This window comes from Elgaria multicarinata, chromosome 1 (assembly GCF_023053635.1).
Source record: "Elgaria multicarinata webbii isolate HBS135686 ecotype San Diego chromosome 1, rElgMul1.1.pri, whole genome shotgun sequence".
Taxonomy (NCBI): Eukaryota; Metazoa; Chordata; class Lepidosauria; order Squamata; family Anguidae; genus Elgaria; species Elgaria multicarinata.
Genome location: NC_086171.1, coordinates 187352707 through 187378351, shown reverse-complemented (window position 1 = coordinate 187378351; position 25645 = coordinate 187352707). Strand labels below are relative to the sequence as shown.

Genomic DNA, 25645 nt, shown 5'->3' with positions numbered 1-25645 from the left:
ACTGAATTCATGTCAATGTTTACATAAATTATAATTGCTAGGCAAAATAACTAATACGAGTTCACAATTTTAAAACTATCCAATTTGGTTTATGTTGACTCTTTTTTACATAGCTCAGTATCTAAATTTATCCCTTATTTGCTGTTAATCTAAAGAGTGCCTAGCTGATCTTTATTTTTCACCATCCAAGGAACATGTCTGGTTCACACAGGAGGGAGACAGTTTTGAGTTGACAACTGGACTTTATATTTTTAAAAGTCGAAGATCAAGAAATATCTGCTACCTTCTTCTTCTTCCCAGTGGTCCTGGAAGCACTGGAATTATCACATTACCTGGCAGAGCCTCTATTTGAAATCTGTTGCAAGCCCTTCTCCTCCATATTATCTCAAGATTTTGAAGCTTGCACAATTTTGCAATCTTTGAGTTGGTCGAATAAAAGTGTTTTACCATGATTTTGGATTTTTGTCTAATGGTCATCATGGCTGCCTGTAATTTTTACATTTTTAAGGTAACTGCTTTATGATTCATACTACACTAAAGCATCGTTTCCAATGATGAAAAGTGGCCGCTAGGTGGCCCTCATTCCATGCTAGCAAGTTCTGTGTCTTACAAGATACAAAAGTTGAGGAAAAAATGGGAGCAAGCTCATCTTAACTGAAGCTTGGTCAGATTCATCCCTTGCTATGTGTACCTCTCCCTTTTTTCTTCTCCTTCCATTCCTTTTTTGGCTGTGTATGTGTGTGTCTACTTTAACACCATGGCACTGTTGAAATTACCACGGTAAACTCCTTGGAGCAACTACCTATCCTTTTTTGCTTCTGCCACTCTGTAAAACAACATTTATAACATAACAATAACAACAACAACAATAATTTTGGCCCCATTAAAGCAAATGGTCAGATTTCAGCCTACGTGATCTCTTCTGGCAGATCAGCTTTCTCCCCATTTCAGACCCACATAACTGGGCAGATAGTCAATCAATCAATTATTTATTATGGTCGCAGACCAGCAAAATCAATACAAAACATACAAAAGATAAATAAAGAGTGACATAAAAACCATATACAGCTTTGTGAAGTTCCTTCTCTTAGGAGGACTGCAACGTGTGTGTTTTATAATTTGCACTGAGGTCATAAGAAACAGTAATATGGGAGTAATATGGGAGGACACATTTCAGTAATATGGGAGGACACATCCCTCAAAACAAATTAATACCAAAGTTGTGGGGTTACATCCAGAAAAGGCTGTTAATAATGGAAAGATTAGTTTCTGCATTCCTCATACATGTTGCAATACAAAATGACATGTTCGACTTGGAATGGAAAAACCCTGCCTTCAAATTCCTGGGTGAGCTAGGGCCAGTCACTTTCTCACCTCAACATGCTTCACAGGGTTGTTGTGAGGATAAGTGGCGTGGGGGTGGGGGAACCTTGGGCTTTTTGGAAGAAGGACAGGGGAAAATATATGCCTGTACTTGTCTTTTAGACAGCAATCTGTGAAAGAGCTAGGAGTATACAAATAAAGAGCGTCATCACACGGGGGGAAATCACATTTGCTTACCGTCACTTCTCCGCCTACACATTTGTCCCTCATTACTTCCTTTTTTGAAAGAGGAAGGCCTATTCTACACAGGATATTGCACTATGAAAGCAGTATATAAAAGGCAGGAGCTACACCAAGCAGGATAAAGCACTATGAAAGCAGCATATGGTATGTCTCAACGGGCCCCAACAGTTGGCAGTACACTTCAATACCACTATAAAGCAGTATTGTTGCTCAAGCCTTTTATATACCGCTTTCATAACACTTTCATAGTGCAATATCCTGCCTGGTGTAGATTAGACCAAAGTAAACAACTTGCATGTGGCCCATTCAGTGGGCTGTTTTGATCCCGCTGCTTCTCCGGCACACAGCAGGAGACAGTGGCAACTTCTGTCCTTAAAAATAAGTCGGACTTACTGGGCGCGCAGGAGGTAGACGACGTCATGAGAGGGACCCCTAAAAATCCGTGAGTGCCCAATAACAAGCGTGAAATAAAACACTCATCAAAGTCTTAACAACTGCTGCCTTGATGTCAGTGGTGGAGGGGAAAAAAACATGCTATGTATAATTTTAATTCTCAGTTGCCGCTCGCACTTAAGACTTGAGTCTTTATACAAAACCTGTTTGTATTAACCTGCTAGCATTTCTGCTGCTCAGAAGTAAGCCCTGATGTTGACAATAAACCTAAGACAGTTTGAACAGTCCCCAGTGGCCGCTTGGGAAGCCCACCAAGACGGCACTTCCTTGCTCACTTACCCTCTGCTTCCAGTGCTGGAGGTTCTCCTGCTCAAAGAGGACTTGTGTCTCATCTGAGACTTCATGATGACATCATGCTTATGCTTCAGCTCTAAGAGCAGGACCTTAAATTCCTCTTCTTCACACAGGTCTAAAGGAATACAAACCAAATCCATAAGGTGAGATATTCTGTGATGATGGAAGCTGCAGAAAACCTGACATGATAACTAACATCTTGCTTACACATTGTATTTATTAGGAGTGCTATAAGGTCAATATCTGAACTGAGAATAAAAAATACACGTTTTTATCCTTGCGAATGAACATCCAATGCATTCAATTTAGAAACAATAGAGGTGACTGCAGACTAGCCCATCTTTATCATAAGATGATTTCAGGGAATGATGCAATAAAAACACTGGGTCAATTGTCGCATGCCATCCTTTAAAAGGTATTGCTGTTAGACTTGGACAGGTTAGTCTATTTCGTGTCCATGTCCCTTTTGCATGTGTTCTTTCATAAGCTTTTTTCATCCCATTTCTGCATTAATCCATGATTATTATTTTTTAAAAATCCATATATAATTCACATTTAAATATATATTTAAATGTAGTTTAAATACACATTTAAATACATATTTTAATGTTTCTAAACATTAAACATTTCTAAACAAATTTTCTCACAAAATATGCACTTCTAAAGACGTTTTATCTCGAAAAACACATTTGTAAATGCATTTTGATACTGTTGGTTTTTTTTAAAGGTGATACCAATTGGGTCAGTTCATATCAGAATTCAAGAAGATCAAATTCCTCAAGCATCTCTAGTTAATGCACACGGCACAAGAAGTTGGGAAGCGGTGTGTGCATGTACGTGCGCTCTGGTTTCAGGCCACGGAATGTTAAATACATAAACAGCTTTCAAGGCAGTCTGAATTATATGGTTTCTGGACTCCTAAAGGAGGGCTGAAAAGCTGTTGTAATATATAGCATTCCTGATCAGTTTTAGGTCTACAGTGATATGGAGACAAGCCAGATTGATCCAGAGCTTTCCTCCTGTCAATTCTTGATAGAAGCTATACCATACTCATAGGCATAAAACAAGTTTTTCTAATGCCTTCCACAATAGCAATCTGTGAGAAATGTAACCCAACATTTCATATTTAATGGACTTTGCTTTTTGCTCTTCTATTATACCTTGTCTATAGCTACACTTTCCAAACTACTTATGCTCCTTTTACAGACTAGAAACACATACCCCTAAACTCATAGTGCAATGTCACTGAGTGAACAGCCTCATAGTTAGAAACAAGATACCAGGACATCTTCTCCCACAGTCTCTGAAGCCTCCCGCCCTTCCTTATGGGCATCATTCATTTTCTCCAAATCCCTTTTAGAGTCACACAAGTTAATCTGACAATAATGAGCCAGTGTAAACCCTTTCCAACATCAGTAAGAAAATAATAAACACTTAATGTGAACGGTCCTTGAAATGATAGAATCACAACTTTCCTATGGCATGCCATTTTGAGCATATCTGCATGGGAGGGAACTGCTGCTGGAAAGGATTTCCTCCACTCTACATACCCACTCAAAAAAAAAATCTGCTCTGGAGAGCTGGGAGACCCTCTGGACCAGATTTGGGGTGGGGGTGGGGGCTGCAGGGGGGATGAGTAGATAGTGAAGTCCTGTTGGATCCAATCCAGTAACTGCAGTTCCTCAAGGGAACCAGGATAGTTTTAACTTCACTGTGCTGCCTAAGAAAGTTTCACTGATTTGTCCAAGAACGCTGATTTGTCCAGACTGCAAAAGGGGGCAGATTGAAAGTTCACCTATTGGCATCTCGTCCATGGCTGTCCGTGCACTTAAGCTTGCACCATGGGACACTAACAGCTCTGCCATGTGCATCTGGAAGAAAGGAAATGAAACAACATTTTAGTAGCCTTCCAAGCCATAGCCACATCTCATTCAAATGAAAGTAATATCGAAAGAGAACTGCAGCAGCATCTCTCTTCCCAAGTAGGGCGTCAATGCTATTGGAGCACCACCACCCCTTCCCACTTTAGCTCCCCAGAAACTGGTATTCAGTGGCATACTGCTTTTGAAAATGGAGGTTCCATTACTGATAGCCACAGGTATCAAAGTTTTAAATGGTTTGCAACAAAAACACATACATGTCCCCAGAAGGCGGCAGCGTGGAGAGGTTCCCAGCCATCCCAGTCCTTGAGATCCAGTCTTGCTCCATGGTCTAGAAGAATCTCTGCTGCATGCAGGTAGCCATTGGCTGCAGCTATATGTAGCTATGACAAGGAGAAGGAGAGTGAAGTGCCTTTTAAGCAGTATCTCAGATAACCTTGAGCTTCCCCCTCTGCATTAGCTGTGCCCAGATATCTAAGCTATGTTCCCAGCTCCAGTTTGAAACCTGGCACATGCTTGTACTGACCTGTCATCCAGCTTTGCTTCCATCCTGCAAACTTCAGTTCCCTTTTGTAGCTCACCACAGCTACCAGCATATAAAGCTAATGTTAGAAGTCACTGTATTCATTCCAGATTTAAAATGAACATTCATGGTTGTGTTCTTCTAACTCTTGAGGCATGTAAGACTCATATTAGCACAATTGGAATGTGCGTTCACGCTCACTTAATGCTTGATTTAGCCACCCTTTCGTTACCAAGAACAAGCCAATATAAACATAGCATTTCTCCATGTTCTCTACCAAACTGTTCCTATATGGAAGAATTCACACAATCCTATGTTAATCCCTGATCCCTAGTTACACATTAACACACAAGGAACATTCACAGACTAGAACTTCCAATTTAGGACCAGTGTTAGTGTTACATTTTTCAGCCAGGAGGTCGGCCTTTGAGCAATTCCTAAAGCTGAATATACATAAAGAAATGTTTCATGTGTAGGTTGTCCAAGTCACCAACTCTCAGCTTAACCTACCTTAGAGAGGTTTAGTGATGCAGTCATAAGATAACATCATCATACCACTCTGCGAGGCGGAACCTGGTGAAATTTCCTCTTCATCACAACAGTGAAAGCTGCAGGAGCTATACTAGAGTGAGCAGATTTAAAAGAGGGCAGGGCACCTGCAGCTTTAACTGTGTGATGAAGAGGAAATTTCACCAGGTTCCCCATATATACAAATGGCACCTGCTGAAATTCCCTTTTCAATACAACTGTTAAAGATACAGGAGCCCTGTCCTCCTTTTCATATGGTCACCCTACTCATGAGGGACATTTCAACCTTTTAGAATGGGGAAAACTGCGCAAAAGCCAGGAAACCACCAATGTTTGGGGCAAAAGAGATGGGACCAGGGATAGGGACTTGGGATCCCAGCTGGGCCAAATTTGGCCTGAGGTTGGACACCCTTGATATAGAATGTGTATGCAGCACATTTCATGTTACTCTAGCATGTCAACCTAATTTAATGGATCTGCAAATTAGAACCTAGTCCAGCCTTACATCCTGGCATCAGGTAAACTTAGACCAAATGTAAACATTTTGAATCTGAAGGGACAAATGCCAGCAAGGAACAATCCTCCAGGATAAAGTAACACACCCAAAATGAAGATACACACCAATTACTATGTTGGTCCTACCTAGAATAGGTGCAAAAGCAAGGAAAACCCCGTGGGGGAGTAAAAAGAAGCCAAAGGCAACGGTAGAACCAGGCAATCTTCAAAACGAAATATTTACAAAAGTTTATTTACAGTGCCAAGGTGCCGCCTACGCGTTTCGAACGCAAACTGCGCTCTTCCTCAGGGCTGTTATAGAGTTCGTTAAGTTGTCTGCAGAACCCCCTCCGAGAGTTGAAAGCAGGGAATCACTGCTTGTGGCTTGTTCGCTCAACTCGCTGCCATAACAAACAGTTTTTGCAGGTTTTTCAAAAACTTGTTTGAAGAACAGCAATGGTGAGATTTGCGAGTCCAGTTATATTGAAAGCGCCCAGCCTTCAATCATATCAGTGTAGAAATAAAATGGGAATATGGCTCACCAGCGTAGCCCCTTGTATGTCCATTCTGTTCAGATCCTGTCCTGTTGCTATCATCTCTGTGATATCATCAAGCATTGTCTGTTCTGGGGCAGCTCGTGTCTCATTGATTTTCTCTTGTGTAATTCCTAAAGTGAGCAAGAGGAGATGATGAGGAAAATCACTTTGAGCGGGGTGGGGGATCAAACTGTAGCATCATACACTTGTATTTCATTTGACAGAAAAACAGCTTGGGCTAGCTTACGCACTAACAACACATAACAAGGAAACATGTATTTTTTTATTTATTACATTTATATCCCACCTTATTTCATCCTAGGAACCCAAGGCAGTGTACATAATCTTCCTCCTCTCCACTTTATCCTCACAACAACAACCTTGTGAGGTAGGCTGGGCTGAAAGTCTATAACTGGCCCAAAGTCACCCAGTGGGTTTCCATGGCTGAGTGAGGACTAGAACCCTCATCTCCCAACTCCCAGTCTGACACTCTAGCCACGGATAGATAAGAAAGAAACGCTTACTTTTAGCGCACGAGTGTTCGTGCGCTCCTTCCTCTTTTAAAAAAAATGGAGGACGCAACGCCTCTCCTTGTGAGGTCGTCACGTGTAAACGGAGGAGGGATCTCGTGTTAAACACAACGCGAGATCTTCCGTCCTCCGTCGTGGGATAAAAGGTAGGTCTAGCTAAGGCCAGGGATTTGGAGCAAAGGCAAACACGTGGAGAAAAGGGTTAAGTGTGCCTCCCTGCTGTTTTTCTGTTCCAAATTCACCTTGACCAAGCAGTTTTTAAAATAAAAAAACTACAGAGCATCACCACCATAACAACTTTATTTTCATATAATGTTTTTGATGCATAATAACATTTGTACGTAACATGTAGTTACCAACCCCTTAGAATGCACACATATACACGGAAAAGACCACTGTCTGAACAGTGGATGAAATGGCTGAATGGATGGATGGAAATGTCTCTGCCAGAATTAACCTGAAATGAGAAGCTCAGGTGTGCATGTGAGGGACACCAGGACATACACAAAGCGCTGCCTGAGGAGGGCTGCTGCCCTGTTTGCTTGGAGAAGCAGCCTTCTAATGTTCAGGTCAGGATCTAAATACAAAACTACTAAAAGAAATAGAAGTTTGGTTCAGGAAGTCGGGAACTGAACAGTGATATCTTTTTTCTAAATAATTTCATAGATTCAGAAGAATAATGTCACAACACAATTCTATCAATGTTTACTCAAGTTCAAGTGGAACATAGGCCTCATCTACAGCAAGCAAGATATTTCACTATCAAAGCAGTATGAAAGCGGTATATAAAAGGCAGGAGTTACACCAAGTAGGACATAGTGGTATGAAAGCAGTATATGGTATATTTTAATGGGCCCCAACAGTTGTCAGCGCACTTCAATACCACTATAAAGCAATAGTGTGGCTCCTGCCTTTTATATACCGCTTTCATAGTGCAATATCCTGCTTGGTGTCGATGAGGCCATAGTCCCAGGTAAATGTGTATAGGAATGCAGCATCAATGTTCCTGTTGTTCAGCTTCCAAGCAGAAAAGCCATGTTATAGGAAGGAAAACATAAGAGAGCTACATAAGCCCACATCTGAAGCACCAAGTTCTCATATCTTGCCTTACCCTGGTATGCCATGCAGGTCTCAATGACATCTAGTGTTGGTTCATCTTCGCAGAGGTCATACGGCATGTTGCCATCTGCATTCACTGCCAGCAGGTCTGCCCCACTGCAAGGAGAGAGTTAGGCATGAGAAATATCTGCACACGTGGATGCAAGGATATCAGGGTACACATGGGAACAACCACGATATGCTGCCAAAAAACTAAGGGCCAAACTCTTGATATGATTTCTACCTACCTAATTACAGTTGCACACTGGGGTTGGGGGAAGGATCTTTACAGAAAACTCAGTGCATAGGATGAGGCTTATTTGTTCCATCTACGGGGCAATCAAAATCAATTTCACTCACCCACCCAGCCTGCACATACCTAGAATGCACTGGGGGAAAGTCCTCATTTATGCCAATGGGGACATATCCTGTAAGCATTCTATCTATGCAGGGTAGAAGGAGGAATTGGCTCCCATTGTTCTGGGGAGGAAAGGGATCAATCTTCTTACATGTTGTGTTTCCTGTAAGTTTTGTGTGCCCCCCATCCTCTGCACCTGTAATAAGGTAAGCAAAATCTTGATACATAGCTGCATGCTATTTATGAAGAGAACATCTGGTTTAGCCCCTAAAAGTGCCTTATTAAAGGCATATTTGCTTGGGTGGGTCTGACAGGTAAGTTTCCTAAATGCCAAATGAGGTGAAGCAGGGTAGAACCAGTCAAAACAAAGCCTTGCTTTTGCCATGGGGATCTACAACTCTGTGATTACCTTTTCTATCTCCTCCTACAAGGGACAGCCACCAAAGAGATAAGGAAAGGCAACTGCCAAGGTGAGCTGAACATCTAAGCTGACTCCCAGTTTAAGTCCTTGGAGAACCTGGTTCTCTCCAGATATGTTGGATTGCAACACCCGTTGTTGTTGTTGTTATTGGAGTTGCAGTCCACCACATCTGGAGGGCATCGGGTTAGAGAAGGCTGCTTTAGTGTCTTACTCCTGCGCCTGTAGTCTGGTGCTTCCATAAATCAGCCTCTGTACACAAGGACACCCTCTAGAATGCAGCTCTAGCCTGAATGCAGTCAGCTGACCACACAGCCTGAACACTGGCCAATAGAGACAGTCCGGGCCTTATAAACCCCTCACATCCAGGTTGGCTGCTCAGTCTGACCAGCTTGTCTCACCAAGGAGCTACTCAGACATCTATGCCTTGACTTTCTTCCACAGGAATCTTACCAGCCTGCCTTCAATCACATCTTCGTTTCCTTGCAAAAGAACAACCTGCCTCCACTTCACCCTGGACCTTGGCTGAGGCCTGATATATGCACACACACTTTCATTCCATTCCCACGTTTCTCTCAATCAGCCCATGCATTCTAGTTCCTATTTTGTGAAGGGTACCAAAACTGATAGACCTGCCACTCTGATTTGTTCAACAAGGTAATTCCTGCCCCTGTAATACGATACAAGAGACGTACCAGTGCGTTCTGAACCACAGGTGGCCTCAATGTGAAAATAATATTCTAATTCAGATTAAGCTTGGTCTGCCTTGACATTTACAGCCTTTGAAGTGGAGACCAGGCAACTGCTTGCATTGATATTCATGTTCATTTTTTCCTCCCCACAAGAACAGAGGAAATTACAATGTAAAACACACTTGCAAGCTATTTTTATAGAGTCTGTCTAAATCAGCAAACAAAGCACAGGATCAGACGCCCTTTGTGCTGCTGCTACCTCTACAGGTCCCTCTGGGCTCCATGTTCTGACACTGAAGCCTTTTGATTCTGTGTTGAAACAGGCGCTTTGATCTGAAAGACTTCTTAAAGAACACCACTTTGATTGCAGCAACCACATGCTGCGTTGTATTCTTCCAAAAAAACACAAAACAAAATCTTACGCCATTGCCCCTTCTTCTACAGAGAGTCAATTCACATGGTACAAAGACGACAGTATTCTTTTTATTGAGGCACAGCCCAAACAGAATTAATCTTATCACATTTGTATTCCTTTCCTCTTCCAAGGAGCTCAGAGCAATGTATATGTAAGGTTTCCCTGCCCCCCCCCCCCATTTTATGTTCGCAATAACCTTCTGAGGTTGGCTCAGAAAAGGGTTGTAATGAATTCTATGCATTGCAAGATGGTTGACATCAGACTTGTGTGGTTTAATTTTTTAAAAAAAACACCCATAATCTCAACTATCCTTCAATTTGTTTTAAATGGACAAAGCAGAAGTGCATTGCCAGTCTGTTTCCAGATTCAATTCAAGCTGGTGGTTCTTAACACCTGAAAGACCATCACTGTGGTCGTTCAGGAGAGACTTTGCTTCATGTCCCTTGGTCCTATGAAGTGAAGAGCATGGGAATACCTGGTAGGGCCATCTTGTCAGTAGCACCCAGGCAGCTGTAGAACTCTCTGCCCCAGGAGACATGGCTTACCACCTCATTAGATGCCTTTGGGTAGGAAGCCAAGATTTTTTGTTGAGGTGTTTATTTGATTGTGGAAGTGCTTACTAACTCTAACTGCCCTGATTTGTAGATATGGCTGCTGTTTTGTCTTCTTTTTTATGGTTGTGCTTGATTAATTGAGTTGTTTTAATTGTTGAATAATGGTTTAATTGTTTTCTATAGCCTCCACAATTTATTGTTTGTGCTTTACTGTTTATTGTTTATTCTAACCGGGAGTTGTCTCAGGCAGAGGTCCTGCTACCTGACCCCTCTTTTTAAATGGAGATGCCAGGGACTGAACCTGGAACCTTCTGCATGCAAAACATGTGCTGTACCACTGAGCTATGGTCCCTCCAGATAGATAGATAGATAGATAGATAGATAGATAGATAGAAAGATAGATAGACGCATGCATGCATGCATGCATACATACAGGACAGGTTAATATTAATCCTAGGTATGCACTTTTGCTTATGAACATAAATAGCGCCCTTCTGGAACATATTCTTGGCAAGCAGATAACAGACAACTCACCAGAAATTGGCCAATTTCAGGAATTGGCAGTGCATCACGAACTACATTCTGACAACCTGGCCTTCCAGATGTTTTTAGACAACAATCTCTATCACCCCTGACTATTGGCCATGCTGGCTGGGATTGGGAAGAGTATGAGTCCACAAACATCAGGAGTGCCACAGATTTCTCATTCCTTCTTTAAAGTATATACCCTGGTTTATATCAAACAGTAACATGAAAGGAAATGTGGCAGAAATCCAAATCTTGACTTCTATCAAGTCTTATTCTGAGTAAATTAGATGCGAATGAAGAACACTAACTAGGGTTGCTTATCCATGGGAAAAACCAGGATTGCTGTTCTGGGAAGCAAATCTATAATGGGTGCTGTGTGGCTAGGTCCCCAAAGTATTCACCCATCTTGTCCCTGGCTTACTGGTGGATGAGTGGGGAAACATGCTGCCATTACCGTAGACCAAAAGCAGAAGGGATGCATTTTGGGGGAGAAAGATGTTCCCTTAGTAGCAGAACTCCTTTTTGTAAGGGTTCCCTCCCCACACCAAAAAGAGAAGAATGATTGATAGAGCTTCTCCCACAGGCCGATCCTATCTGAACTCTCTAGGCTGTCCAACAGCTTGAAGGGAACAACCCAAGGGTGCATATTTAGGAAGAAGAGGCAGGATATCTGTCTATTTCAGACTTCCAGAAAAGTGTTCTGATCACAGACACTCCAATGGACAGTCATGTTCTGTTCAGAATATAGGAACTGGTCACACAAGGCTGAACATAGGGATCCCCAACTTGCATCCAGCACAAGGCTGGCCCAGCATAAAACACAAAATATGACAGGTCACCTACTGCTGAATCAAGATCTTCACCAGGTTGATGTGTCCACAAGTTGCTGCTGCATGCAGAGGAGTCCACAATTCATTGTCCTTTGCATTGACATCAGCCTCATGGTTCAGAAGAAGCTTAACTATCTCTTCATAGTTGTCTATGCAGCACTGTTGAGGAATCAAACCCAGCAGAGTTTAGCTTTACTTTGTACAAACAATCCTTTCTCTGGAGCAATGGCCATGACTTCCACTTTATTGCCACCTGATCTAGCAAGGGCAGCTTGATAACTGTACAAATGAAATGGAAGATAGTTGATGGTGAGGACCTTCATATCAACAGGGTGCAGGTGCGGGGAGACTGCTTGCTCCGTTTTCCTAATTTTTGATTGCATCTGCTTCTGGTCAGTTATTTATTTATTATTGCATTTATATGACACCTTTTTTCCTCCAAGGAACCCAAGGCGGCATACATAATCCTCCTTCTTTCCATTTTATCCTCACAACCACAACCCTGTGAGTTAGGTTGGGTTGAGAGTCTGTGACTGGCCCAAAGTCACCCAGTGGGTTTCTAGAACCCGGATCTCCTGACTCCCTGTCCAACACTGTAGCCACTATGCCACACTGCGAGGAGGTGCATAATTGAACAGAACAGATCACAAGCAGCTTATGCTCAAGTCAATTTCATTGAAAGAGCTACATAAACAGATAGTGACTATCTTTTTAAATACTAAAATGCAGTTTGGAAAAAAGCCCAAGGCACTGGCTAGGAATGGGGTGCGAGAGTGAAAGTGTGCTACTCCTCATGGGCACCTGTAACACTCCCATCCCCAAAAGTATAAGCCTATTGCAGCAATGATGGTTTTAGGTTTTTAAAACTCCTCCAGAGTAAAATGTGAAGCATAACCAAAACCTACAAAAATCAATCTGACCAGAGACTCAAAAAGTGATACTATGCATCTCAGGCAATGACTGCTCTACAATACTGCTTCTGAGTGTGTGTGTGTTTGTTTTTAAGTTTGGTTCTGTGTTGTTCTTCTCTTGCACAGGGAATATAGATGATGCATTCTCAGAAACAGCCCACAAGATGCTAGTTCACAATGGCTTTAAAAGCCTAACTTTCCTACAAGATGTTCAAAGAAGTGCATATGGTCCCCTCTCTTCATTTCTCTTCACAACAACCCTGCAAGACAGGTTAGGTAAACTTTTCAAAAGTCTATGTCATATGCTAGCAACAAAAAAACTGAATTATGGCATCCAGAATCCAGATACTTTTCTTCCATCGGCACAGATGATACATGGCAGTGTCACATATTAACATTATCCACTGATTTTGCATTGGAACACAAGAATAGTGTAAACTAATCCTTGTATGCCCTTATTCTAGGAGCTAGTTTGCATGTTTAAGTAACCATCTACCCAATGCCAATGAAAGAACACTCATTTGCAGAAGAATCTGGGCTTCAGCCGTGATCTATCAATAGTCACATTTACAGCACTGACAGAGAACAAATGAACTCTGGGTGAGGTTATCCGCCTTCGGAACTAGCTTAACAACCCTCCCTCTGTTGTTACTGCCCACCTTCTCAGTGCTGAGAAGAAAAGGACTCCAGATGGCGCCTCTTGTCCCAAAAGCCCAGCAGCTGTTGGATTTCAGAATTTTGAGGAAAGATAGACAAGACACTGAGTTCGGCTTTGTATTGTCCCCATGTTAGAGCCCATTCAAAGCATGCCAGTCTGAATTATCAGCCCTCTAATGCTCAATTATCCTGTATAGTCCAATATCATCAGCCCATTGCTTGTTTATGGGGATCAGGGACCAGAAATACACACATAGCAGCCAGCATGATGGAGTGGTTAGAGCGTTGGACTGGGGGGAGATCCAGGCCATGGAAGCTCACTGGGTGACATTGGGCCAGTCACAGACTCTCAGCCCAACCTACCTCACAAGGTGGTTGTGAGGATAAAATGGAGAAGAGGAAGATTATGGATGATGCCTTGGGTTCCTTAAGGAGGAAAAAGGCAGAATATAAATGTATTGTGCTTGGGTGGGAGGATCTGGAGTACATGGAGGGAGGCTTAACCCTCATGTCCTTTCCCAAGTTAAATCATAAATCTAAACCTGGGGTGATGCTGGCTTGGAGGCTGGGGGCCACAAACACATGCAAACATACATACGCAGGTGTGCGGACACAGACATACACTCACATACCCTAACGATCCTAATATGGAATAGTCTTTCCTCTCTGCTAGCTCTGAGGGAGAACGTGGAGATTAGGGATGTCAAAGGAATGCAGTTAGGAAATGCAGCTCAATGAGCTTTCATCGGCTCAGCCCCCTGGAATTTGGCTTGTCTTCCACTAGTTGGCCCAATTCAGTTTACAGTGAAATGGGCCAGGTGCTGGATTTTCCGTATTATTATTTTTTAAGTGTGGAAATAGACATTTGCGCAAATTGAAGGTGCAAATTACACAAATTGAAGGTTAATTTGCGCAATGTCCATTTCTGCAAATTAAAAAAAAACTTCCTGGATTTTGGGAGAAACTCACAGATGCAAGCTGAGTTGGGGCCAGATCTCCCAATGACAGGCAGCAGGGAAATTGGCAGAGGGAAATTGGTGGCGATGGGTAGCCAGGACATCTCTGGCAGGTTCAGTAAAGGCTGGCGGGGGGCTTCATGTGGCCCCAGGCTGCAGGTTGTGCACCCTTCATCTAAACCTATGAGTCACAGATGGCGAAAAAGTTATATTTTGGGGAGAGGAGGAAGCAGATCACAAATTCTCTTTCTGGCAGATTCAGCACTACAAGTAGGGGATAGAACAATGAGAGTATGGCTAGCTTTACAAATGGCTAATGAGATGGTTTCTTCCAATTAATGGTTTCTTCCAATTATTGATGAATTCATCCTGGATGTGTTCTCCAGAGTGGTAGCCATTTAATCTGTATCAGACTAATGCTTTCTGCCGCTCTGGTTTATTCCTAGAGCACTATATTGACAGCATGGAAACCTGCTGTGCGAACATTTTCCTTCATCTGACCCTGCCTGATGTCACATTTCAGCATTCCTAAATCCTTACCTGATGCAGTGCAGTTAATCCATCTTCATTGCACAGGTCTGGACTGAAATTGTTGTTCAATAAATAACAGACTGCAAGAGACAAAATGGGAAGGTTTGTTCTCAGTAAATATCATCACTACTTTCTCTCTGAAATGGAACAAACAACTGGCAACAAAGACGATCTCTGTGACTAAGACCCTCCAGAAAAACTAAATGTGTTCCATTTTAAGCCAATATGGTCCTGTTGATGCCAACAAAATGAAAAAAATAAATAATCCAAGAGCTTCCTCTTAGCATGTGTCCTCACATTTCTTCAAGAACAGTCAACAGCACATTCACTACCTCAAGGTGTAGTGATGGCCACCAACTTGGATGGCTTTAAAAGGGGATTAGACAAATTCATGAAGGAGAAGGCTTTCACTGGCTACTAGACATTATGACTATCAAGAGTCAGTATCCCTCTGTATACCAGTTGTTTGGAAACATGAGCAGGATGGTGCTATTACATTCATATCCTATTTGTGAACTTCCCACAGGCAGCTGGTTGGCCAAAGTGTGAACAGAATGCTGGACCCTTGGGTCTAATCCAGCATGGCTCTTCTTATGGCCCACTACCACCACCCTCCAAACTGGCTCAATTGCTGTCCTACTGTTTAAATGAATCAAATACTCAAGAAAGAAAAACTGCAGAGTGATTGCTCCTTTTTATATGGGGGTACATTGGACAGCCAGGTCTACTATGCCCTGCTCACAATTATTAGAGTGCCATTGGTCTAGACCAGGGCCACAATTCCCATGACCAGTGTCATGCTGGCTGTGGCTGATGGGAGTCATTGTCCAAAATATCTGGACAACATCTGGACAAGAGTAGGTCACCTACTCTTGCTCTGGACTGACTGCTTTTCCCTTGTGATGCATTTGCCTGCTTCATTTTTATTTAACCAGAAATTTAAACAGAAGCAGTGTATAGTTAAACTATGGAATTCACGATCCCAAGATATGGTGATGGCCACCAATTTGGATGGTTTTAAAAGGGGATTAGATAAATTTCTGGAGAAGGCTAGCAATGGCTACTAGTGCTGATGGCTATGTGCTACCTCCAATATCAGTGACAGTAAGCCTATGTGCACCAGTTGCTGGGGAACATGGGGGGGAGGGTGCTGTTGCACCATGTCCTGCTTGTTGGCCTCTGTGTGAACAGATTGCTGGACTAGGTCCAGCAGTCCTTGGTCTGATCCAGCATGGCTCTTCTTATGTTTGTTTCTCAATGATTGTATGTATACGTGAATAAGATCTTACAAACATAGCTTCCATACACCTCTACTAACATACCTTGCACAGGCAGAAATACAGCCTTGTGCAGGCAAAAACACAACCTGCAAAATATTTTGATTTTTTTTAAAGAAACAAAGTGGTTAGTTATCCATCTGGCCATGGACAGAAAATGGATAAAGTTAGGAGGAGCTGGTATACTAATAATGATGTAGCTCTTCTAGATCAGTGTGTAAAGCAGTGATTCTTCTCCAGCAGAGTTCAGGTCCAGAGGATGCTTTTTGCAAAAGGAACTGTAAGCTGTGTAATGTTGGAACCAACTCACACAGAAGATCACACCTACCCTTCCCTGAATTAGGATATAAATGGCATGATTGCAGTTAAATAGCAGTTGTTTGAGGAAGTGGGGAATAAGGATCAGATGTACAGAGAGAAGGATTTAACCCTTTCCTGCCACACTGCAATTAAGAGCATAACAAGAGCCATGCTGGATCACACCAAAGGTCCATCTAGTCCAGCGTTCCGTTCACACAGAGGCCAATCTGCTGCCCGTGGGAACTCCACAAGCAGAACAACTCAGGGGAATAATGGAAGCTTCCCTCCAGGTGCAAATAGCAGCTCCAAGGGGTGATTTTCAATGGTACCATAGTGTGGAGTAGATAGTTAAACCCTCCCTCCCCATCTCCCACAGTCCCAATTCTAAACAGACCCCTCCATGTTGGCTATTTCAGTTTTTAAAACTAGGCATGTTAGAACAGATTTCCTTGACTAACTTGATACCCTCCTGCCACAGATGAGTTCGGTCAAAACTCCCATAATTCCCAGCCAGCATGGGTGTGTTGTGGTCCAACCCATCTGGAGGGCATCAGGTTGGGGGAGGCTGCATTGTAATCATAGTGTTTCTCATCTAGTTTGGTCCTTAGGAAAGTCCAAAAAATTGTATTTTCCATTTTGTGAAAAAGGAGCCACATTCTTGTGTGCGACTGACACTGCAGCTTTACAAAAAGTAGCCCCACTGCCCAAGCAACTTTCTCCACAACTCAGAAGAATATATAGCACTGTACGGAGGTATTTTCCTTCTCCCAGGAGATTATTGCCCGTCCAAATGGAAAGGCTGCTCTGCATTTGGAACCACAGTTTGCACAGATGTCCGCCTTGAAACACACAGTTAAAACGTAGCAAAACAAAAGCAGAGCACAATCTCTAATTTAGTTCTGTTGACTGCACAAATATTTTTAACATTTTAAGAGCAACAAAGAAACTTGTAAGCATCTTGAGCTGTCATGAGACTCTCGGTTGGTTTTGCTGCAACAAAATAACATAGCTAGCCTTCTGGAAATCATTTTAAGAGGGCTCCCAGCTGGAGAATATCCATATTTTTGCAAGAGACCTACCAGTCCAGATGTGCTTTAATTGGCAGGAAACACAAAGTGCCCTCTTCTGAAAATGGAGCCTCGAAAACATTTCTAATTGACGCCAGCGTTCTAAGGTGGTTGTGTTACTGCTGTTTAAACTACCTGTTCAGAAAATCTTGACTTACATTTGTTCACATATTTGAAACACACAGATGTTACCATTAATGAGCTTTTTGATGAAGTTTCACTACATTTAGCCTTCCCATAGGGTTCTTGATCCAGCTTTTTAATAACAGCTTCCTTATTTAAAAACAACATATTTGAGAAGCTTTGATTTAATCTTGATCTCAGAATCAGCTTTGGGAATCCTTCTCCTGGATGGTAACAACAGCAACCTTAGGGATGGCAAAGGCAAATCCTTTACAGAGCTGTTCCATGGGACCCGCAACTAAATGTGAAATGCTCTTATTCAGGATTCCAGACAGTCATGCCCTCATCCAGCATACTCCATTCCATAGGTGCTTCTTGACAAAGCACAACTGATCAGTTGGCACTGTGCAGCTATTCTGTTTTCCCTTCCTTAACAGATGTTCTGCCGTAAGCAAGAAGATGGAAGAAGGTAGAAGGAAAGCACAGGAGCATTATGAGCAGAAGATGACGAAGTCTGGACCCCCCATAAAATACCATGACTGAGGCAGGGTGGAGCCATGATAAAAACCCTGTCTGGAAGTAACCCCCAACTTCTCCCCCACAAGGTTCCATTCTCCCGTCCCTCAAAGACACACAGCATTGTGTCCACTGAACACGCTCAGTCCTCACTGGGCTGTTTCTGCAGTGTTGACGTCCCCCCAGTTTAAGATCATTTTCTAAAGATTGTTTTTGTACTTCCGCAAAGCTTTGTATGTACTTTGCTGATAACTCCCTCTCATGCATGGGTGTTTGGCTACATAAGCACTCGGAGAATGTGTTTGCTATTAGTACATAGAATCATGTTGTAAACTATGCAAGCAAAATTATGGACTTTGCCACTTCGACTGCAGGTTGAAAGGGTTACATTTTTCATGTCCCCCACTTCAAAACAACAAAACCTCCCTGCATGAAATAAATTACCACACTGGAGGCTACTCTAAACATAAGAAGAGCTGGGCTGGATCAGACTCAAGGCCTATCTAGTCTTCCATTTTGTTCCCACAGTGGCCAACCCGATGCCACAAGCAGCACATAATTCCTCCTGCTCATGTTCCCCAGCAACTAGTATGGAGAGGCAAACTCCCCCTGATGCTGCAGATAAAAATATAGTTGTCATGACTAGTACCCACTGATAGATATTCTTAGCCTCCATGAATTTGTCTAATCATGCAATTTGGTGGTTGTCACATTTTGTGGTAAATTCTATGTACAGGGAGCTTTTTAAGCAGGAGCATTCAAAACTATGACCCTTCTTACCTTCAAGTCCAGAATTCAGCCATCACTGAATAGGACAATGTACTGTGGGCATTGGCTTCTATAGTAATGTGACTAAGGCTGAAATGCTACACACACATAAGCCTTCTTTAGGCATTCTTACCATGTTGAAAGTGCATGAGAGGAGAGGAGTGCTTCAGTCTCACCCCCTCCATCATTGCTCCCTGATTTTCCAGGGTTCTTAATTGCGTGGAGGTCTCCACAGATACAGAAGGCTGGGGTGGGGCTTTCCTCTCCTCACATGTTCTTTCACCAGAATAAGGAAAAAACTACAGAGGGCTATCTATGGCATTAGGGTGTCCATATAAAAAGGAGGACAGGGCTCCTGTATCTTTAACAGTTGTATTGAAAAGGAAATTTCAGCAGGTGTCATTTGTCTATATGGAGAACCTGGTGAAATTTCCTCTTCATCACAACAGTTAAAGTTGCAGGTGCCCTGCCCTCTTTTAAATCTGGTCACTCTAGTATAGCTCCTGCACCTTTAACTGTTGTGAGGAAGAGGGAATTTCACCAGGTTCTCCATATATACAAATGACACCTGCTGAAATTCCCTTTTCTATGCAACTGTTAAAGATATAGGAGCCCTGTCCTCCTTTTCATATGGTCAGCCTACATATGGTCACCCTATCTATGGAAGTAATTCCCATTCAACATATCGGGATTTATTTCTGAGGAAACACACATAGGCTTGGGCTATAAGTGTCATAGAGAATCAGTTCTCTATGGTTTGTTTTTGGATCCCCAAAGTTTTGTCAAGGTAAGTATGGCTTCTAGCATTTTGTTTGTTCCAATATAATGTTCCTGAGCTAATGAAAGCACCAGCTAAGATTATCATCATTATCACTTCCTCTCCCCTCTGAGGGCTGAGAGTGCCAATGCTACTTAAGAACCAGGTTTATGCTGACAGAGGATATTTAAACATTAGGGAGAATGCAGGCTACAAATTGTAGAGCATGAAAGGGACTAAATGGATACTCATAAAAGGATACAGGCTGTGGACATCAGGGCGAACAACTAAGATGGTTCTAAGAAATTACAGGAGGAAGTGCCCTTGTTAAATCTCATTCTCTCTTTCAAGTTAAAGGACAGATCGAAACTCTCATCTAGAATCTAAAGAAATTAAACTCACAAAAGTCAAGGGTTCCATCTACACTTTATACCTAAAGTTAACTGACATAACGAAATGGATCTGGGGGTGGGGGTGACAATCTGAAGCCATAAGGAATTATTTTTTGTTAGGCAAAGTGAATGTTCAAAGATGCGTCAAGACCACATGATGTTCATGACGTTCTGGTAAGAAAACACAAGACTTTCAAAACATGGGGTTGACTAAGGTGGTAGTATCTCAATGCTTGTTAGATCATTTGCAAAACCAAAAGATCACCACTTGCCACGATCACATCAAAATGACAATTTGGACTGATCCATAACATTGTTTCACTGTTTCGGCTTTTCCTTAGAAACCCTAAGAACTGTAGCCTAGTCTACACATTTGCAGTAGAATGAGGTAGGAATGCCTTTCACATATTCTCCTAGTTGTGCAGAGGATGTTTATTCATGAGCCTTACTTGCAAGAGAGAAGTACATGAACATCAGATTTTTAAGGTATGCCTTTAATTTGATATAACTCTGATGTTAAAGTACACAATCTTTTTTTCCTACACAAAATAGCAAGTGAGCTAAAATGTATTCAAAAGTTTGTGTGCATGCACATCTACCTATGCACAAACATGGTGAAGATGATTGGGACTTGACTTTGTTTTTAAAAGACTTTAACTGAACCTACAAGAAAGTCTACTGAAACCAACCATCATATTTTTAGCTCCCTGCCATCTCCTGTTTAGACTGCAGATTTGCATAAAAAGTGTTAGAAACACAGAGTTCTCAAACACCCACTTGAATGTTCTGTCTTTCCTTAACTATTCTGTAACCATTAGTGCTGAGTAATCTCATGCTGTAAAAAAAAAAGTGAAGCATCCTGAATTGATTTGGTCATTAGAGACCAAATTGTAGGTCTGGATTACTGATGTGACAAATTACAGCAGTTCTTGTTAAGTACTTTATTGCACTGCTGGCATGAGAAATTCTTCCAATTCCGTGCACTCAAGTTTCAAAACAGGATAAGCTTCCATGTAGATTTAACCCTCTCATGGTATAAGAGATTCTCAGGTCTGATGTACTATGGGTGTGCTCCACTCCATTACGGATCCCCGGAGCAGGCTGATCCGGACCTCCGAAGCCTGGCTCCGGAGAAGATCGGGGGAGGTCTGGATTGGCCTGAAGCGATTCAGAGCGGTCCGAAGCTTTGGAGCTAGGCAGGTAAGTAGGGAGGGGAGCTTACCTGGCTCCCCCATCTGCCACTGCCACAGTCCGTGTAGCGATGCCGGCAGAGCCAGGTAAGGGGAAGTGGGGCTTACCTGGCTCCATTGTCTACTGCGGCCTGTGCGGCGGCTTCAACTGCCACCCAGGCCTAAGGCCGGAAACAGGCTGCAGCCTATTTCTGGCCTTAGGCCTGGGCCGCAGTTGAAACCACCGCACAGACCACAGCAGGTAAAGGGGGAGGGGGGCTTACCTGGTTCTGCCGTCTGCGGCAGCGATGGGTAAGGGGGGTAAGGTAAGGGGGGCTTATTCGGCCCCCATTTTGTCCCCACTTACCTGCCTCTGCCATCTGCAGTAGAGGCAAGTAAGGGGAAGGGGGAGCAAAATGGGGGCTGAATATCGATCCAGACCTCTAGATCTTGCTCTGGATCTGGTTCCAGAGTGGATCGGCTGAGGTCCAGATTGACCCGAACCAGTTTGGGCCCAATCCGGAAGGTCCGGATCGGGATCCGAAGTGGTTCAGGGAGGGGGTGCACAGCGCTATGATATGCATCATCCCCTTGCAATGGGGTAGTTTGTGGTGGCATTAAAACTGCAGCTTCTGCTCACAGTGACAAGTCAGGTAACCCATTTATCATATGGAAAAGGGGGAAGTAGCCAGTATTAGAAGGGCACTGCATTGTCTCAATGAAGACACTGGTAACCAAAATTTTAAGATTTGGATTTTACTCCATTTTTGTCTGCATGATCACTGTGCATGCACTGTGAACAGCTGAATATGCGTTCATTTATCTTTTGTAATTCTATTCCATCCCTTTATTTATTCAAAATATTTCTGCCCTAATGTGGGATCCAAGATGGTTAACAGTATGCCAATTAAAAAGTAGTTAAAACAGCCCTTAAAAACTAAAATCTTTGCAAACCACCCCCAATTGCCTCAGCTACGGGGTGGTATAGATAGACGTGTAATAAATTAATAAGTTGCAGTCCAACAACATCTGAAGGACCACAAATTGCCCATTTGTGGCTTAGCTGTTCTCCATTATTGAGCATGTAAATTTCAAACCAAAACTTGAAATGTGCACACATTTTGGTCAGCTTTACTTAAATATCTTAGGTGTACGCCTAAAAAATAGTAGAATTTTTTCTTACATAAATGTGCTGCTTCTTGGAGAAGAATCTTCAAATATTCAAGAACATTTACATTAGATGACATGATATTTTTATATTCTTAGCATAATGATTTGGCTCTCTATTCTTCTCTTCTTCCTCCCTTTCCTGTCCCAACAAAAAAATCAGTTGGGAGGACAGAACGCAGTAACCAGCACCTATGGCAAATGCAGACATCTTGCTTCTCACAACATCCAGTGTGCAACCCAGCCAGCATATCTGAATTTTTGTTTATACTTCTCTTGCTGGCCAACCACACCTTCCTGCCCTTCTAATAGGAACTGAATGATAGATGCGTCACTCAGCCGCAGCTCTGGTTTTCTCTTATTTAGTTTGGATGTGATTTCCATTAGGACGCTTAATTCAATCTGGCTCATTTAAAAGCCATTGTGTACTAATGACCTGGGGATCTATAATCAGTTGGCTCTGCTTCCAGTGATATGGTCTTGTTGCTTTGAGGAGATTAAATCTTGCCGTTTCTTCCCCCCGGCTTACGTAATAATAAATTTAGGAATAAACTAATCTTGCCGGTTCTGTTCTTTCCTCCACTGCATGGTGTACAACAAAGTCGTAAGAACAGCTCTGCTGGATCAGACCATAGATCTACAATATGTAGCCCAGTATCTCATTTCCAACAGTGACAAGCTAGTTTTATCTGGAAAACCTACAAACAGGATGTGAAATCAACAGGCCTCTCCTGCTGTTTGTTCCCAACATCTGTATTCAGAGGTATATTGCCTCTAAACATTTAACATCTTATGTAGCTATCACAGCTAAGAGCCATTGGTAGATCTATCATCCATGAATGTTCCTAATCCAAGGCTAAAGCAACCTGGTGTGCTCCAGGTATTTTGGACTACAACACCCATCAATCTGAGCTAGCATGGATGATGGGCAGGAATTATGGGAGTTATAGTCAAAAACATCTGGGGGGAATTGGGTTACCTTTTTCTGGTCTAACCCTTTTTAAAAAGTATTTTAAAATTCATCACAAAGTGAATTCCACGTTAACTATGAACTGGATGAAAGAATTCTCCCTTTTGTCTCTTCTGAATCTACTGCCAATGCATTTCATTGGATGATACTGAGTACTAGGTGGCCGATCGCCACAAGAGAGGGTCAAAAATTCTTTTATTCACCTTTCTCTGGTCTATTTTCCATAAGGTGCTGGCTTGTATCAGGAGAGCTGTATTCAAGACCCAGTTCACAATGACATCCCTGTGAAGTGGGGATTAACAAATGGAGAGCAAAAGTGGATCCCGAGAGCCCTTACAATTGCAAAGAGACCTACACTACCCACCACCTATCACTCAATGGATGGAACATCTCACTACTTGCAACATTTGAGTGTATCTCCTAGAACTGTCAAATAGAAATGTTTGATCCTTCTTTTCCTCTTCTTGCGTTTTCCCCCTTCTCTCTTTTTCTTCCTTTCTATATCAAGAGTCATGTTTATCATTACTGTATATTGATACATTTTATATGATTTCCCCCTTTTGCTTTTGTTGTGTTGAAAACAAAAAAAGTAAAAATAAATAAAAAGCCACACTATCCCTCCCCCCTGTCTGCCCCTGGTTCGAGTCACCAGTTGGAATATATTTGCCCATACTGAGTGTACAAGCCCCCTTGTCTGCATTACAGAAGGTGGCAGAGGTGTGGTGTAGTGGTCAGACAAGGACTTGGGAGATCTGGGTTCTAGTCCCCACTCAGCCATGGAAGCTCACTGGGTGATTTGGGGCCACTCACAGACTCTCAGCCTAACCTACCTCACAGGGTTGTTGTGAGGATAACACGGAGAGCAGGAGGACCATGTTATTTATTTATTTTATTACATTTCTATACTGCCCAGTAGCTGAAGCTCTCTGTAAATCACCTTGGGTTCCTTGCAAGAGGGGTGGGGAGGTGGGATATAAATGTAATAATAAATGAAATCACAGCATGTTGCTTGTATGTATTAGATACACCAAATAACCACATGAGATCTTCCATCCTTTTGCTACAGCTGCTTTCCTGGAATAGGTTAGGAGGCTACTAGAAAAGAAAAATTAAGATTAATTGGGGAAGCTGTTTCCATTAAACATATTACCTGGGAATAAGCACTGGTTTGTTTTAGAAAGGGATAATATATATTTAATGTAAGAATAACAAAATTAGCATTTGTATGCCAGCTCACCATCACACCATCAATCAATCAATCTCTCTTTCTCTCTCTTTCTCTCTCTCTCTCTCTCTCTATATATATATTCTTTTAACAAACAAAGAATAGCAGTGTCAGCCCTGGCATGCCCAGGCCAGCCCTGGTGCTGGCATCGGGCCTATATATCACAGCCACATCACTTGCCGATTTCTGGGTGGTGAATGGAGGGGGATCCTGGGCTACAGGCCCATAGCTGCACCACTGATCTGATGAACCCTTTATAATGTTTGCTTTTAAATTGGAACATGCAACCTTACCTAGTGGAAGCTCAAAAACTAAAAGGAAAGTGCTGATATTCACAAGACTGGGGAGGGGGGGAGGGGGATGCTTTTATTTCCTGGAGCTGTTGAAACAAAACGTTAGGTCACTGGGTGGTGAGACGGGGTGGGTGCTGCTACAGAGAAGGCCCAGTCTTTTGGTTCTTCACGGTGACGTTCCGTTCATTTTGGAATGACCAGCAAGGTCTCCTCTGATGATCTTAAGTGTTGCTTGGGTGTATGTAAGGGAAGATGGTCTTGTTAGGTATCTTGGCCCCAAGTTGTTTAGGGCTTTACAAGATAATAGCATGACCTTGTACATGGCCCAGTAGTTGTTTTAAATGGATATTGTTGTTTTTATGCTTTTGATGGTTTTAAATTTTTGTATATTTGTTTTTAATGTTCACTGTTTTTAACCTTTGTAAACCGCCCAGAGAGCATTGGCTATGGGGCGGTATATAAATGTAATAAATAAATAAATAAATAAATAAATGAATAAAAGGCAGCCAGTGCAGTTCTTTTAACACAGGTGTTATGTGAGTATAGCTAGGTGTCCCCATGAGTGCCCTAGATGCTGCATTCTGCACTACATGCAGCTTCCGAACCATGCATAAAGGCAGCCCTACACAGAGGCTATCCCTACCTGCGAATCGTCGTAGTTGGTGTACCAACCAAAGTTGGTAATGGGCGCTCCGGGCTACCGAGGTCACCTGAGCCTCCAGTGACAAAGAAGGATCCAGGAGAAACCGCCAAACTACTGACCTGCTCCTTCAGAGGGAGTGTAAACCCCTCCAGAAGAGGAAACACCCCTATTCACGGACCTGGGAACTGTCAACCCATAGGGTCTCTATCTTATGGGGATTCAGCT

At 42.6% G+C, this 25645-nt stretch overlaps 1 protein-coding gene across 2 annotated transcripts in view; it reads right to left on the bottom strand.

The window, feature by feature from the left end:
- Window positions 1-25645, bottom strand: part of PPP1R16B (protein phosphatase 1 regulatory subunit 16B) — a 124775-nt gene that overhangs the window by 4101 nt on the left and 95029 nt on the right. For both annotated transcript variants that reach the window (XM_063145485.1, XM_063145493.1), the window contains exons 3-9: window positions 14763-14833; window positions 11712-11857; window positions 7917-8020; window positions 6282-6406; window positions 4451-4576; window positions 4109-4184; window positions 2299-2428 (exon numbers count right to left, since the gene is read on the bottom strand). In XM_063145485.1, the coding sequence (XP_063001555.1) occupies window positions 2299-2428; window positions 4109-4184; window positions 4451-4576; window positions 6282-6406; window positions 7917-8020; window positions 11712-11857; window positions 14763-14833 (778 nt within the window). The remainder of the gene's footprint in view (window positions 1-2298; window positions 2429-4108; window positions 4185-4450; window positions 4577-6281; window positions 6407-7916; window positions 8021-11711; window positions 11858-14762; window positions 14834-25645) is intronic.